Source organism: Nyctibius grandis, chromosome 1, assembly GCF_013368605.1.
Source record: "Nyctibius grandis isolate bNycGra1 chromosome 1, bNycGra1.pri, whole genome shotgun sequence".
Lineage (NCBI taxonomy): Eukaryota > Metazoa > Chordata > Aves > Nyctibiiformes > Nyctibiidae > Nyctibius > Nyctibius grandis.
Window position 1 is genome coordinate 98,620,620 of NC_090658.1, and position 17,865 is coordinate 98,638,484.

At 39.7% G+C, this 17,865-nt stretch overlaps 1 protein-coding gene across 1 annotated transcript in view; it reads right to left on the reverse strand.

Moving 5' to 3' along the window:
• Window positions 1-983: 983 nt before the first annotated feature.
• The window catches only part of COL19A1 (collagen type XIX alpha 1 chain), a 202,260-nt gene continuing 185,378 nt past the window's right edge, over window positions 984-17,865 (reverse strand). Inside the window, 8 exon segments of the mRNA XM_068396430.1 lie at window positions 984-1,120; window positions 1,358-1,435; window positions 7,822-7,977; window positions 9,610-9,676; window positions 10,610-10,780; window positions 16,358-16,372; window positions 16,374-16,403; window positions 16,561-16,596. Coding sequence (XP_068252531.1) covers window positions 984-1,120; window positions 1,358-1,435; window positions 7,822-7,977; window positions 9,610-9,676; window positions 10,610-10,780; window positions 16,358-16,372; window positions 16,374-16,403; window positions 16,561-16,596 — 690 coding nt within the window.

The following is a 17,865-nucleotide window of genomic DNA, read 5'->3' on the forward strand; positions in this document are numbered from 1 at the left end:
GATTATTGCAGGAGGAAGAGGAAAACTGTGCCATCAGTAAGATTAGAGGCTTGTGAAGTTCCTTCTTTGACTGTCTCACTGTGTACCCCACCACCCTCTGCTCTAAAGCAAGGGGTTGTCTTTGCTGTAAGCAGACATAATGGCAGAGTGGCTTGGTTACAGGCAATGATACTATACTTACTAAGTCCATGTAATGGTTAGAAGACATGCCAGTTCTCAGTTGGGAACACCAACACCAGCCCCTAGCCGTTTAATACCTGGAGTAAACGTAACCATGACTAAATGAACGTACAAGTCCTCAGCTGGGACAACATCCAGTCAGGAGAGATGCTTCTTGGGGCTACACTTGGAGAATTTCCAGTCAGTCTGAAGCTAAATGTTGGACAGGATTAGAGAGATCATAAACACATCTTTGTTTCCTTCTTCGACATCTAGGAAGTGACTGAAACGGTTGGTAGCGTTCGTGGTGCTCGGCACAGACCTGCTTCAGAAGGCGTGCTGAAGCCCCCTCAAGGGACGTGAACGTTTAGTCTAAACAGAGTTCCCAGCGCTCCAGCTCAGGTCCTCCATTCGCCATGAACGGGTACGCTTTAAAACTTCAGAAATGCATTTTCTCCATTTAAACTTCACCACCAGCAAGAAAAATAAAGCCAGCTTACATACTGTCTTAACTTATAATAAAATATTTTTTGTTTGAAGAAAGAAGCTCATGAAAATTATTTGGGCCTATTTTCTCCTCTAAGCAAAATAAATATGAGAAACATAACACATGGAATGCACTCTGAAAAATATATGTCATCATTTCATAATTACGACACTGCAAATAACATAGAAAAAGGCTCATTTCAGCGCCTCATAAATTATCTATGTACCATGCAGTGTCGAGGGGAAAAAAAAATGCACCAAATATTTCAAAGGTTAACTTAACTTATTGAGAGGAGTGAAGAGTGACTGTGAACCCGAGTGTCTAGGGGAGAGGGTTTTCATTTCCCACTGGTGCGTGACCGAGTCTGTGATACGTGGTAGTAGCAATCTGCCGGATTGCACCTCCCGTTGGGTCCGGGTGGCCCCTGCGGTCCGGGTGAGCCTGGCGTTCCCGGCGGGCCTGGCAGGCCAGCAGCTGGTAAAACAAAGCCAGAATTAGCAGAGTCCTCGCCAGAGTGCGTGTAGAGTCCCGCAGCTCCTCACGGACAGTCAGCTGCGTGCCAGCTCATCTGCGAGAAGGCCGGTGGATCTGACCTCACGCTACGACCAGCCGCGGCAGGGAAGGCACTGGCGTAAAAATGGTGCGAAAACCAGGAGAAAGGCCTGTTAGTTCACAAATATCAATAGAAAAAATAAATCTGGAGACTTGTACCTGCAGGGCCGGGTAGTCCAGGGTTACCGGGCAGTCCAATTCCAGGCTCGCCTCTTTCCCCTTTCTGTCCTCTATAACCTACACAAAATAAGACATGAAAATAAGAGTGTCCTCTTATTATAGAAAGCAATCTTCCATATATCTCGTTGATAGGAAATTACCAAGACACATGTAGCTGGGAAAACCCATGCTCACTTCGTTTTCTGAGACAGCTCTTATGTTTGTAAGTTCCTTCTGGAACATACGAGGATTTCTAGCAGTAACTGTTGCATCCTCTGCCAGAGGACTCTCGCTATGTTTGCTAGACATCTTCCCCAAGATTTTAAGTGACCTTCCTGAAGTTCCTCTGATAATGAATCAAATGCATATTCTGCTCCAGTGTTACGTGTTCGATGAAGTGATGGAAAGCACCAACCCAAAGGCCATCTAGAGTCTGACCAGCCCTTCTCTGACAGTCCCCAAACTGAGCGAGACTTTGCCCTCTCCACTCTACATAAATCTTTATGTCTGGCTTTTTTTCAGACTGTACACTGGAAGTTGTATGCTCAGGTATTCCCCTGTACGTGCGAGAGAAGCCCGGCTCCCACTCCGGTGTTACATTTAGAAGCAAGCAGTCCCTGGCTGCTTTAGAGCAGAGGACTTGTGAGTATCAGTATAACATTTTGCTTAATATTTCAAGTTAAAAATCCATCTAAGAATGTAGCTTTTCTGTTTAGAGAATGTAATTTATGTAGGACGGGGAATGAAGTCATTTCTAAAGGAACAAGCATGACACCTGCCAACACCCCTTATTTTAAAAAGGATTATAAGGAGATCGTCTTCCCTTCCCAACACCCCAGATGTTGGCATGTAGGGTGACCTATGTTGAAGATTAATTTGCCAACTTCTGGTCACATTTGGAATTAAATTTGTTCTGCTTCAGGGACCAGTATATTTCCAGTGTCACGTATGCCATACAATAAAGTTCCTCTTGTGCAGAGCTGTAACTGAGTTTGAATTAAAAGAGAAGAGTCATGGCCGGCCAGTCAGCCCGGTGGTATCCATCCACCTGATGTCTCATGAAGATTAATGGTCGCTGGCAGATGGATGGCAAAGGTTGTCTTATCAGTGTACTGCAGTCTATGGCAACACTGGTACTTTCCAGGACAATCCAGAAGGAAACTACTGTAAGTGCTGTGGGCACCAATTCAGGGTTGTTACAACAGACACAATGCAGTAGGAATGGTACACAAAGTATTCAAGCTTTCCGTTAAACACAAGCTCATTATACACTTTGGTAGAAAGTCTATTATCTGTTGCAGTCACTGAGGTTTCAAAACAGAGCATCAATCATCTTAATCTTTTCTCTCAAGACCCCAACAAGGAACTTACAGTGAGACAAAACCATTAGAAAATGCATGCAGAGTGACGTGCATAACATAACAAAAGAAAACGAACTGTTTAGAAGCTCACAAAGAAACAATATTACTCATGCATTCTGGTCACTCAGTTGTGTATATGTGTGTATATGTACAAGGCATATACACACACAAGCTATAAAGACTCAGAAAAGGGAATATGCAGATGTTTGAATTCAATTATGAATCTTGATTTTGCCCTTTAATGACCATAGTAGTATTTATAACTAGATCAAGTTGGCTGGCTCTGAAAATCTTGTGTAACGCATAGTAGTTGCTACTGTTTGAGAAGCTCAATCACACAACCACAGATCTATTACATTTCCTATTTATTATATATATTTCCATGTTTCTTAATTTACAACAGATAGTTACAGTACATTTCTCACTACAAACCCAGTTAATTGCAGTTTTACAAAGTAGTGCTGCCACTAATCATTTGTTTACCATTTCTTTAGCTACGGGGAAAAGAGAGAAATCACATTTACGATATATCAGATTTACAAGCTCCACAATAACCATTACTGTAGGTATCAGAGATGTCATAGTTGAAAAGGGACTGAGATAGACTGAAAGATTCTTTAAACATCACTGGAATTCAAGACAAAAAGGAAAAAAGCCCCACAACAGGACAAAGAGCAGCCTGCCAATGCAAATATATGATCCAGGGTAGTGTAAACCATTACTGGCTGTATCTGAGTACACATGCAAACATGCAGTTTGTACACAGCGGCAGGTAAGTTCTGGTGACATTGAAGTTTAATACAAAAATTCCCAGGTTTCTTTTCTAAAAATACAGTTTTATTTAACAGGGTGTAAGCATACTAGTAAACAGGCCTATATGTAAACAATCTGAACAATGTAACGTGTAATTCTGGCAGGAAAATACTTGAGTTTTAGTGAGGTATATTTTGCTCAGGAGTAGGGTCTTGATTACACTTCTAGAGGATAATATCACCTTCTCTCTGAGCTTAAAGTGACAAACTCACACACAGTCAAAGGAAAATATTACCATACACTTAAATGAGGTTTTGATTTATTGTTTTTATGCAAAGGCACATATAAGATGCTGTCTATTTTTACTGGTAGAATTACAGTTCCAGTAAGAAGCACCTGCTTAATTCAGAAGGCTACTGCTTTAGCAAAGCCTTTCACTCGGTTTCCAGAAGTTTTGTTGCGATTTCTGCAACCCAAAAGTTGTGGTATGTAAACATGTACCCAAGGTGGGTAGTACGGTAAACACTTGGTAGCAGTATGTAGCAAGTATGCGATCAAATGGATAAGCGTTCTTTGGCTCATAGATGAATGGTGATAGCTACAAGACAACTCCTGGTTTGGTGCTCTCCACAAACATCAGAAGCATCCCTACTGCAACACCCTCAGCTCTACTTGGAAATGACACAAGTTCATGTCCGTGAACTTGGAGGTAGAAAGTTCTCTCATTTAAACAGCTCCAAAAGGTATTTCACCTACATCATGGAGACCCTCTTCCACCTGCATGGATAACGCAGCACCTGAAACTAACATGTCAATATCTAGAGAAGTCAGAGGTTCTTTAATACACATGTGAGGCAAACACGTTACCACGACAGGGAGCAATGAGACCAAAGTATCCACTGTGTTTTACTGTGCAAATACTCTGTGTTCTTAAAAACAAACAACTGCAAAGCAACAGGAAGGGTGCTAAGAGCAAGCCCTCTTATCCAGCCTCTAGTGCATATCCTTCTGTGTGTTATAGCCCTCTCAGCTGAGAGGTAGTAACTGAGTTTCAAATCTAAGTAAAACAGGTTTAACTTCACCCTCCATGGCAAAAAACAGTTTACAGGAGGTAACACTTGAAAGCAGCGCAGCTATTTCAGAAGAGTGACTGTGTCTGGACAACATCCACTACAATGGGTTCCTGATGTCACCCGAGGTTTCTACATGCTCCCACCATACAAATTAATAACTATAATAAGAGACACAAATTTTACAACAGAGATTAGCAATAAAGATAAGGAACTTTCACTATTCATCACATGGTATTTTTCTTTCCTGAGCTGTGATGTTTGATTCCTCGAGGCTACCAAGAGTTATGAGGACCTATAAAAAAACTCGTTTCCTTAATTTGATAGAAACAGTGAAGTTTAACTAAGATGAAATTTTATTTTCTCTATTGAGAAAAAAGCAATAGTCATATTAACACAAAGGATCTCTGGATTGCAAAATTATCCCAAGGTGCATTTGGTCTAATCGACCAAAACTCACTCACTACTACAGTTTTAAAAATCCACTTAAGTCAACGGAGTTATTGATCTAGATCTTCTAACACATGACAGGCTGACTGACTGTTTGCAAATAGGTGACATTGCTATAGCTTGTCTATAAAGTCTTGAGATAAACTTCCTGTTTCTCTACGAGACATCAGCATCCTTTAGAACGCATACAGAGTAAACAAGTTCCTCTGCTCCCCCTTAAGCAGATGCTGTACATTTCACTGGTAACACTGCCTCACAGTATCAGCTTACTGATGCATATGACATAGGTTATTTTTTTTAAGTGAAGAAATACATATATAAAAAAAATCTTCCAATCACTATTATATAAAGTCTATTTAAATACCAATTGTATGTTTCATAATTTAAGTTGAAATTCTTCCTTGTTTTTTGTTTGCATGTTCTATTTTTATTGAGACCATCCTATAAAATCAAAATTATTTGTACCTGAACCACTGGGAAGCACCTGAGGTACACTATGAACAACCTTGCTGAAGGCCAGCAGGTAACAATTCTGGACTTCATCAGAAATGAATGACTCTATGCCCAAGAGTCTAGCAATCCCTTCAATGTGCTTTTTGAAGACCATGCCTACACTTTCAAAAGTTAGTATCTGTGTTTTCTGCTACTGGGACTAACCCCTACCTATTGGTTTGCTGTGCAGAAGGAGGCTCTGGTGGAATCTGGCCAGGTCATACCAGAGCAGTTCCTGGGGAAACTGGCACCACACTCAAGGCGTATGGAGGGACCCCTGCGAAGCCGCAAGTTAAGTTAAGCACCTCCTTGGACACACTGTGACACCTGTCCTTCCCGCTGGCTGGCTCTAGCGGGCCCTCTGCTCAGCGTGCAGTATCACAAACAGGCTCTGGAAGTGTTCGTAGAGGTCCTGTTAACTGCTTTCCAAAATATCTACTTTTCATTGGCTGTATAGGACAAGCCATTGTTTCACTCTGCCAGCCCAGATGTGTATTGCTGTGTTTTGCCCACACAACAAAACCCTGGAGTTGGCAATAGGGGCTACACCCAAGTGAGAAATATAATAAGGAATATCTGTCAGTCAATACCAAATGTGTATTTATGACTTGGGCATATGTGCACACAGCATGCTACCTTGATGGTCTCAGCCACACATGCACGTAATATGCTCCTCCAAGAATTCTTGTCTGCTATGTCTTTTACGGTTGAAAATAAGCTGGAATATGGAAGGACACTTTTCAATCTGCTCTGAGATTTGAATTGATTTTTACTGGTGGCACAAAACAATAACACGCACAGGCACAACTGGGAAAGGCGTGAAGGGTATTTGTAAGTGTGCTTCTCTCACGTGACTCTCTCTTACTCAGAGTATAAAAAGGCGGCAAGACAAATTTTTGGTTTTCTTTCCTTGGAAGTATAATTTCATATATCTTTTTGATGCATCAGAGAAGTAAACGCTTCTCACTTAGCTTCCCTTTTACTAATCAAAAAAGAGTATTGAGTTTATCAGTAAAACAAATGGAAATCCTGCGTACATGGGGCACTACTTTTACTTAAGCATAAGGCATGAAAAAGCAGCTTTATTTTTTTTTCAAGCATAGCTATCATCTTTACTCTTGATGCTCACTAGCTGGAAATAAAGCCTAGTACAATGTTCCACTTCCCAGAAGCATCTGAGACTATCCACCACATACATCATCATTGAACAATCTGGCACTGACATTGAAGTTGACTGTTTACAGTGATCTGAATATTTAGGTAATGATGAAGTCAGTGTTGTAAGATTCTAAGCTTTTTACTGTTTTCCTTGATCCTTTATTCTTGTTCTTCTCATTCTGAGCCCATCACATTTTTCAAGCTTCTGTCAGGGGTTTGCGCTTATCAAAATTAGTAAGTCTTTATTCTTCTGATAGCTTTAGGATCCACACATCTTCAGCTTTGCTCTCATGTTCTTCATTCCAGTCTGACTTGCTCTGACTCCAGAGCAGACCAAACTAACAAAAGATAATAAAGAACTACCTACAGATAAACTGCAAATTACATATTACCCACCCACAAAATATTACTCATCGATAAATTCTTTTTCCCTTTTATTCTGTTCTCCTCTTCCTTTTAATCTCTGAGAGGCTGACTCTACAGTAGAGCACAGCTACAATGAGCCTGGATCCCTTGAAGTTAATTCTGCAGTGAAAGACAGTTCAGTGAAACGAGAGTCCTATATTGTCCAAATGCACTGCAATGTACAAATTACCATTTGGGGTATAGTGAAAAGCTGATTACTCTGAAACTCATTTGTGAAAATAGATTACTTCACTGTAAGAGGAATTCATGTGGTAATGTTTCAGTTTTCACTGCTTCTTAAAGAATAATATTTGCCTTCAGTTTTTCCTCCCCTCTGTTGTCTCAGGATCAGAGTTGAGAGCACTCAGACTTGGAGATCAAATTTTTTTTCTTAAATAAGATGGTCTCTCAACATGGAACAGGATCTAAATAGTTACATCAGAGTGCTGGCATAGTTTGTCTTCCTTGTTAAAGTATTTTTGAGGAAAAAAAACCTGCTACAGTAGTCTAGATATCTGTCAGCTTTAGATATCTGTCAGTAATTAACTTTATCACTTATTAGAATAAAATGCACTGATTAGGAGTTTTTAATCAGTAAAATCCACACATTTACTATGGGTTAATATTTAGATCTAGTCTTGAAAAACATAAGTACAGTTTTTAAAAGTTAATAATTAGGAAGCTAGATAGGTAACCCTGGCTTATTTAATAATCATTAGCAAGTATATAAAGATTTCCAGATACAATTCATGGGAACATTTTTTGGAATTCCTACCTTGAATTCCACGTTCTCCTGGTGGCCCTGGCAAACCATCCTTTCCTGGTGGCCCTGGTAACCCATCTTTTCCTGCGGGCCCTGGTTTTCCATGAGCTTGGGAGGCAAGCAGTGCAGCAGGCAGCTTCAGCTGGGATACAAACTGAGCCATCCTTTCTTCATTAACAAAGGACATGAGAAAAAGTGGGTAAGAAATCTGCTAGCAAAATACAGGAAATTAAATAAATTCCAAAGCCCCAGCTAAAGTAAGTTTCTGGAAGTAAGGTGTTTAATCCTTCTAAATGTCAAGGTATTAAATGCTCCTATAAGTAGAAGTCTTCAATTCCAACTCAGACTCATGTCTGAGTCTTTACTCTTTGAAATCATCTGAACGAATTTGTACTAAAGTTTCTATTACTACTCTCTTTTACTAATGTATTCCAATATTTGAAGTTACTTCTGACTCCTGTTCATGGAAGTACTTACAATGTACTAAGTACACAGAAAAATTAGTACTTAATACCCCTATGAAGGGCTACCTTATGTGTTTGTAACTCATACTAAGTTGCAAAATAGAGCTTAAATACCACAAACAGTTCTTGGAATGTGCTGAAACCCTGAAAACAGTTGTGAAAAAACCCTGTATGTGCTCAGCAAACATTATTAATTGCAGAGATTTCAGCATGGACTGTTCATGCTGGTGGAATAAAGTGCACTTGGTAACATTTCAGTTTTCCTTAGAGGTAGACAAAACAGGTACTAACCTTGAATCTGTCCCATTTATACCAGATTAAAAAACTTAACTAAGCATTTCACCATTTAGTAGGTATTTACTGTGGTGGAGTTTTAAGATTTATGAAAAAAATTAGAGTAAAGAGAAGAGCGGGCATCAAACAAAAAATTAAGCAAGGTGATAGAAAATAGGCACAGTGTAACAAAGCCAAAAATAGAAGATCTCTGGGAACACTAGCGAGATGTAGAAAAAGGAATAGCTATAAAGGCAAAAACCAATATTCCCTGTAGGCAGGAGACCTTTTAATATTTTGTTTTTATGAATAGACTAAATACTTGTTACCATTCCATTTGAATGGGAAAAGGAGGTAACTTCAGCCAACAAACTGCTCTTGAAATACATAGTAGGTTGAGCTCCTAAGGGGTAGCAGTCTGGGGGAGGGTGAAAATACACAAAATGATAACCTTGCTATAAAGCAAAAACCTGCCTGAACAGTTTAAAAAGTCTCAAGCTTTGTATGATTTCTTTTATCCCTAAAAGATAAAAGAGTTTTGCATCCACAAATATCAATTACAAAATAGCTAAGTATATTGCAGACATAAGAAATGCATCTTGCAATGGAAGAGAAGCTACTGTTAAGAGGTGTTCGAGCACCTGAAAATGCACAGCAGTTTAGACCTGCATAACTGAAAGCTGTCAAGCCTTTCTCTCATTTAGTCATCCACTACGTGGCCAAAATAATTAGATATACATGTGTATCTGCAATAATTTATGATACATATATGTATCTACAATTATACATACATATGTTTGCTATTATGATTTGGAGCAAACTACCTTTTGATGCTAATCTTTTACATAAGGAAATACTCTGGTTAACAGATACTATAATTTATAATTGGTTGAACATATTTGCATTAAGTAGACTTAAATAACAGCTACAGCAACAAGGCAGCTGCTAAGTCCAATGTAAGTTAGATGACATAAACAAATGTACATAAAGGCTGTAGAGATGTAAAACATTTAGAACTGAATTTAAGATTTACATTTAGTCATATAATACTTCATTTTCTTACCTTCAAAAACTTTAAGAACCTCTTGTTTGATATATTTTTTTATTTCTTCAAGTGAAACTGTATCAGCCTGATGAGGAAAAAAAAGGTGATATGTATCAGAAGAAACATACAGAGGGCACTTTATGATGCTACAAAAATAAAAAAATGCTGAAATTAGCATTAAAAATGCAAAGCTTTCACAAAAAATGAAATATTTTAATATATTTGTGTTATTTAATTAACTGCAAAGGCCACTTTATTGCAAATACATTATAATATTATAAAGATCACTAATACCATGAAGTGGAAGAGGCACTCTCAACTGTCAAGATGATCAGCATGTTATGTGTATGGAAGTGAATTTGCATATGACAGTAAGGATGTCCAGTGACACCGCTATGCTTAACTTGCCTTTTGCGTACCGTTTGCCAACATCTCACCCCCTCTAGGGACTAACTGCTTTGATGCACAGCTGACTAACTAAAACTGCATCACAGGACCAACAACTTCACTGGAAAAGTTTTTTAGAGCTTTACCCTGTCTGATTGAGGGTAAAAAGAATCCATAACATGGACGTATGCCTGTGCGTACATGGAGACAAACCAAGATATCTACAACTGACAGGCAGCATTTCATCTTCGTCTTTTAAAATGCTGATATCCCTTTTATTGAGAATCATTTTTGTCTGCCTCCTTTTCTTTCTCAGTTGCAAACACTTACACTTTATGTCTTAAGCTTATAAAAAACTTGAAAATTAACAGTATTGAGTACCCATATTGATTTGTCGGGAGCTAAAGAAATACATAATTAAAGCTTATCCATAGCACATGTTAAAAAAAAATTTCAAAATAACTGCGTACCCACCTTGATATATTTCTTCCACCTCTTAACTGAACACTGAAATTATCTCAGAAATATCTTAGTTTTTCTGATACTGTTGTGCTCCTTGGTTGAATTTCTACTGCTCAGCACATGCTACCTTCACATTGTCTGCACTCACAAGCAACCAAGGAAAACGTACCAGAAACCCTGGGGGTCCTGGTGAACCCGGGGGACCTTGATGACCTGGTGATCCTGGATGGCCTCTGTCTCCTGGTGGCCCCACAGGACCCACATCTCCCTTTTCTCCTGATGGGCCAGGTTTCCCTCGTTCGCCTTGTGGACCTTTGTCTCCTGGAATACCCTGATCTCCCTATGTAAAATAAAAGCAGAAAGAAAACCATTGCACACAGTGACACAAACTAGGAAAAGTCACCCAAGAATGCTAAAGAGAAAATTCTTCCCTGTTCAGAAATAATTTTATGAGTCATGCAGGGAAGCTGATTTTACAGGCTAACCCTTGTCTCTGAAAACACAGCAAGTAACATTTTGTTTTCTTACACTTTTAATGTTGAAGTCAATGACAAAGAAATAGCTTGACTCTGTAACCCACTTTTCAAGGACAGAACTTGGGTGCAGAAAATTTGCAGCCTTTATACAAGGACCTAGAAATGTCAAATATGGCATAGGTAGAATTTAGGTGCTCAAATTCACACAGGCGCAAGGCATCAGGCTTTTTTCTGTACCTCTCCCCAGAAGCCTAATATTTTATTTCTGCATGTACACAAAATTTCAATTAATCAAAGAAACAATACACAAATCCATTTATAACGAGTGAATTCCTTGCAAACAAAATAAATTAAAGGTTAGTGTTCTGGCCAGCAACAGCTTCCATCATGGCTGAGATGGCATTTAAACTTGTTTTATTTGTGAGGAATTAAATCTCTTAGAGTGACTTAATTATTAATATATAAGCTATTAGTTCATTGAACTACAGCTGTGGAGCAGAGTGCTGCAAGTCACGCGTTCAGATTGTTAACGAATAGCTGACAGTTCTTGAGGGTTTCTGACTGCCCCTGCTGCACTGCTTAAGCTAATGTTAGGCTCCACCATAAGCAGCAAACAGCACCAAGAATTGACTACCTCATTACTAGATAAATCCAGAATCTACATTTATGAGTGGTGAATGAATGGAATTAATTGCATTCTTAATCTACAGCAAGTGCTGGTAAACTGTATTCAGATCTGAAACATCATTAACTGACAAAACAATAAAAGTGTAGTTATATTCTTAAATCATATGTACAGGACATGAGAAGATTGAAAAAGAAAGGAAGGTAAGGATGCAAGCAGGAAGTTGTACATTTTTATCACCTCTCTGTCCTCCAATCTGTATGATTGCCAGTGAGTTAGGGCTTATCACTCACTATAACTAAGCTTCACTACAAAGACCCCTGTGACTTGTGATGTTTTATTGCATTAACCAAAACCATAATGCATTCCTAATTGGAGTTTAAATTGCCCTTAGTAAGAGCGCAGATGCTCTGAACTCTGGGAAGTCTACCACAAGAAGAAGATAAAAGTGTCAAAATCTGAGACCTCATCATCCCACACCTATAATTTTACCCTGTGTGGTGGGTTGACCTTGTCTGGCTGCCACGTACCCACCCAGCTGCTCTCTCACTCCCCCTCCTCAGCAATACAGGGAGAGAAAATGAGATGAAAAGCTTGCGAGTCAAGATAAGGACAGGGAGCTCACTCACCAGTTACCATCAGGAGAAAACAGACTTGATCTGGGGAAGATTAATTTAACTTATTGACAATTAATATCAGAGCAGGATAGCGAGACCTTCCACCCAACCCAATCCCTTCTTCCCAGGCTCAACTTCATCCTGACTCTTCTACCTCCTCCCCCCGAGTGGTGCAGGGGGAATGAGGAATGGAGGTTGCAGTCAGTCCATAACACTTCGTCTCTGCTGCTCCTTCCTTCTCACATTCTTCTCCTGCTCCAGCGTAGGGTCCTTCCCATGGGATACAGTCCTTCATGAACTGCTCCAGTGTGGGTCCTTCCCACAGGCTGCAGTTCTTCAGGAATGGACTGCTCCAGTGTGGATCCCCCATGGGACACAAGTCCTGCCAGCAAACCTGCTCCTGTGTGGGCTCCTCTCCATGGGCCACAGGTCCTGCCAGGAGCCTGTTCCAATGCAGGCTTTCCACAGGCTACAGCTTCCTTCCAGGCCTATCCACCTACTCTGGCATGGGGTCCTCCATGGGCTGCAGGGTGGATATCTGCTCCACCATGGTCCTCCATGTGCTGCAGGGGAATCTCTGCTCCAGAGCCTGGAGCACCTCTTCCTCATTGACCTTGATGTTTGCAGAGTTGTTTCTCTTACATTTTCTCACCCCTCTCTCATAGCTGTTGACCACTGTTTTTCACCCTTTCTATTACAGAGGTGCTACCAACATCACTGATGGGCTCAGCTTTGGTCAGCAGTGGGTCCTGGAGACAGCTGGAACTGGTTCTGTCTGACATGGGGGCAGCTTCAGTGTCTTCTCACAGAGGCCACTCCTGCAGCCCTCTGCTACCAAAACCTTGCCTCATAAACTGTCAAACTGCTAACACGATCACGTAGTCAGGCAAGTCAGCGTGACATGGAAACAATCTTAATGTGATTACATTTATTATGTTTCTCTTAAAAGACCTATTCTGCCAATATTGCAGATACCTGATTTCCAGTTTTAGTTTCCAGGCATTAATATTTTGGGCAAAACTCTAAATACGCAGCATATTAATGATTTCCTATCTTATAGCTTTCCAAACTTATAGTTAATTTAGCTATTCAGTAGAAAAAAGAGAAGATATGATATGATACCCAAAAGACACCTGTAACCCTTGTCAAAGACTCTCAAATTTTCAAGTCAATGGGAGCAGGAAAGGATGAAGGGTGCGTATGTGCATTGGGGGAATTGGACAAATAATGTTCTGATGGAAGAAGCATGCCTTTTCAAGTTTCTATACATTTTAAGATTTATAGGAAAAAGCATTCTGTCCCACATACAGCTATTGCATCAGGACGTGTGTTGCAACACCTTGAGAAATTCAGGGCAGAAGCAGAACTTGGGTGGTCTGCAGGAAGTAGGCTCTTTCCTGGCCTTAAAGTTTTTGCATCTGAACCCCCATCTCCCACTTCACTCATAGCAACCTGAAATATTATAAAATTGAAGAATAACTCCTGTTATACCATATGTTATTGCACACCTTGAAAGAGGTATAGCCTTTACTATAATTTTTTGTTTACTCGCTTTTTTGGAGATTGAAGTCCAGTGTAGGTAGCCACTGAACACATTATTTTGTCTGACAGTGCTTTCAAATGAGACCACACATGCATGCACACATGCATATATAAAAAAAGCTGTCTGAAGATTACTATACTTACAAGAAGCCTTCACTAAAAATGTATTTAAGGCATAAATATACGTATATAATTTCTCAGGTTTATAACCCTGCAGAGTAGGTATGGATAGCTATTCTACTAGAAATAAAGAAAACCACAGGTTTCTCTAAGACCACAGTGCTATGGCGATCTGAAGCTGATCCTGGAACTGCTTTTCTTCTAAACAATTCCCATTTTACAGGATGCCAATGTGTAGGAGGCAGATTAAATACTACAGTCACTTTTCAAACAAACATTTTTTAACTGTCTCCAGTGTTTTCTTTGTGTTTGGAAAAAGCTCCCTGTAAAAATTCATAAAAATAGGTCGTATCTTCCTCCAGATTCCTCTTTAAACTCTCCTTCACTATGAATTGTACAAAAACCAGAGTAGGACATTCACATTTTGTGATCTCTGCCTACTGTGCTGATTTATTCAGTCTTCCTCCTTTCTAGTGTTCTCCTGTCTCTTGCATTTAATCTTGTTCTAAATGATGTGCAGAAAAAGCAATTGTTTTGCCTGGTTTCTACATGCTCTAGTCTAGTGGGCTCCCGGTCTGTGATCAAGGTAGGCAAATAATAGCAATAAATGAGCCAACTGCCAGTACTTTAATCTGTTGTTGAAATTATTTGAAAGGCATATTTCTGATTGGTATAAACTACATGTTTTCAAATGGTTTGTCACTCAGTTTATAAAGTAGTAATAGTGTTTAGTCACTCAAAGGATGTATAAGATTACTTCAGCCCAGGTGAGCTCTTCCTTCTTACAACGGATTCTACAAGGATACACATATATTAGACATGAAAACCTCAAGAGTTTTGTTCTGCCCTTCCAATTTTGATGCTTCTCTTTTCTGTAACTGAAACCCCTGGTCTCAAACTGAAGGAGTACACTACACAGCAGTAATAATAATGGCTGCAAGAAAAGCTTGACTTTGTGTTATTTTCAGTCATCATTGCAATCTCTCTCACAGACACAGGGCTGTAGTACTTGATCCAGAGAAAAAAAAATCAACTCCAGCTCCCCCACTGATGACTTATCTGAGGTGCAGACTTCTGCTGTGTATTTCATAGTTATTTCTTAGGCAGATCTTCCTGGTTGTCAACAAATCTTTTATTTTCCTGCAGAATTGTAAGGAACAACTGACAGCTTTCTGAAAACTGTATTCAGATACTGCATTGGGCATATTCATAACTTTCCTGTTTTTAAAAGGCTGTGATGAGATTTTTGATACTACTTAAGACAAAATACTTCTGGAAATGGATTTATTTCTTTAAAATGTATCTATATATTTCTTTTATATACATATGTACTTTTTTTTTTCTAACTCTGTACAGAGGGAGCTAGATTGTGACAGGTTTGCCAGTGATCCAGAAATGAAGCAGATTCAGGCATCTGTGACCCCCTCTGAGAAGCAAGCATGTATCCATATTTACATCTATAGCTACATGTACATGTGTATGGCATGTATGTACTCTATCATCGATGAGACTGGAATAAATACACCCTCTCCTCTTACCCTGAAGCTTCCCAAGTTTCACTTTGGTGAAGCAAGCTAAGGCTGTGTCTCTGTCTCTCATAGACTTTCAACATCCTCCTCCCTGGTCAGTATGTTTCAAGGTCACGTGCTTGCAGGTCCAGCTCCCCTCCTGGCTGTATGTGTACAGTACTATTTGCAGTGCATTCAGATAGACTGACGCCGAGAAGGTCAAGGCTGAGTGGTGTAACGCAGTACGTGGAACAATAAGAAGGTTCTTACACTTTATTTGTGTCCTTAAAGGCAGAAACAAAACGTTTCAAACTTAATTTTTGTAAGGGACAATGATTGTAATAATGGTTAAAACCTCAGGTCTCTTCAGTGTCATAAAGCAGCATTTCCTTTTCCAGATTACACAGGGAGGTGCTTTTCGTCAAATAAATGTGGTATCATATGGGTTAGGACATCAGGGCTTCAGCAATGTTATAAGAGGAGCAGAGCATGTGCTAGGATTTTCTTTGTTTAGCAAAATAAAGATCATCTCTCACCTCCTGTAACGATTCCTGTCCACCATGATCTTGTTACCATTAACAGAACTGTCTAAACATTTTGGGAAGCAGTAAGGTATTGCATTGGCATTCCTGCTGCCTAAGTGTAACAAGCTTGTTTTATATAAAACATTATTTGTGTTTGTGACATACAAAGATCCCAGGGATGATGATGGGGCAAGCTTTATAGCTCTTGCAAAGCCTGACAGCATCACAACAGGATTAGCTACTTTCTAATTTTCAACCTATTGATGAATTTACACTGTCCAGGCCAACTGTGTTAGAAAGTCTATAAAATGTGTTTTCCTCTAAATGCAGTAGCCAATTCAATTCCAGTTCCTTGAAGTGTGTCTAGGACTAAACGTCTTAGCTGTCTAAGAGACTGCTTGAAGTTCACAGAGAATTAATTTCTTGGTTTTGCCTGTAAATATGTGCTGATGAAGTGCTTAGATGCTCAGTAAAAAGAAAAAAAATACTAAAACAAGGGGACTACACGTTCTCCTTTTGGGTCCTCTGTCTCCTGGTCTCCCCACAGCACCCTGAAAAATTGTTTTTGAAAAAAGATAAACATATCACTTAAGGCTTTGTTGTATATTCATCTGTTAGCAGAACTGAAAGCAACTGCCTAGGATTAAGAGCTATGGTACTCTGGGAAGAATAAAAACCACTAGTATGCAAAAAAGCATGTTTTCCTACCGGAGGACCTGGCAATCCATCTTTTCCGTTGATTCCCTATTAAAAAAAAAAATAATAAATATGCTTATATATATGCATTTTAAAGATATAAAGGGTAAATCTCAATGTTTAGTGCTGCTATCAGTACATATTCTGAAGCTGCAGAGGCAGCAGTTTGTGTGGTTACAATATAGAAACACTCACAAACAGTCTTGAGATGTGAAATGACAGAGCTCAGGGCGATACTGAATTGTAAGCACATTAAATCTGAGCTGAGAGCAGAGCAAAAAAAAAGAAAATCTTCGGCATCAAGGTGTGCATCAACTTTAAAGAGCAGACAACTTTAAATGACAAGTTATATGGAAATTCTGAAACATGGAATATGGACCTGTACATGACTTTTCCAGTCCCAGCTAGTCATTATACAACCAAAGACGAGATTTCTCTTATTCTAGATATTTGCCCTGATGCCCTATTACCCTTCTGCTGTTAGAGAGATTATGCCTTAATAGTAAGGGGCCAGGTCCATTCTTTGGTCCTTAGGACTTGTGGCACAGCACAGCATCAGCCTCCTGGGCTAAACATACTTCCTTCCCAAAAGAGGGTGGTCTCATTCATACCACCTGCCGGAAACAGTCCCAGGCCTACATTATCCTCCAAACTGGAATGTGGCATTATCTGAGAGTCCTAGTTGGCATGGGCCAGAATAATGTCAGAGAGCCTGTTAACAATTGCAAAATGCCAGGTAATGGCAAGATAAATGCTCTGGCACTGTTTAATTTACTAGGATATGCATGGATCTGCAGCAAACTCACTGCTGTTTCGCTGAGTAAGAAAGAAGGACTTGCGTGAGCAAAAAATGTCAGTAGTATTTCCTTCCCTCTCATACTGCAACATGGAGTTTTGCACAGATTAGGCACCTTGGGCCAATTTGCTGCTGAAGTTACAGAAATTGTCTCTTCTTTCAAGACAGAAGTGTAATGTGGAGGTGTGCTGACAAACTGAAATGGTCTGCTTCTCATGCTTGTCCCCAAAACACCAAGCTTCGGGAGGGATAATGAGTTCTGCGCTATCCTAGCTGAACCACTTCTAGAATATAAACTAGGTTGTTTTAACCAGCTCAGACAGTGCTGACTACACTGTTGTCATACTTCTATTAAATAAAGAGGTTCAGATTAGACATATCCTAAGTGAACAGTAAATGCTTCAGCTGCAGCATTGCATCACCTGTATAGAGAAGAGTTACAAAATTTATTCAGAGTCATGAAGCACACGCTTCTCTATCTAAACTGAAACCGAGAAGGTATTTTGTCACCCCATCCTTTA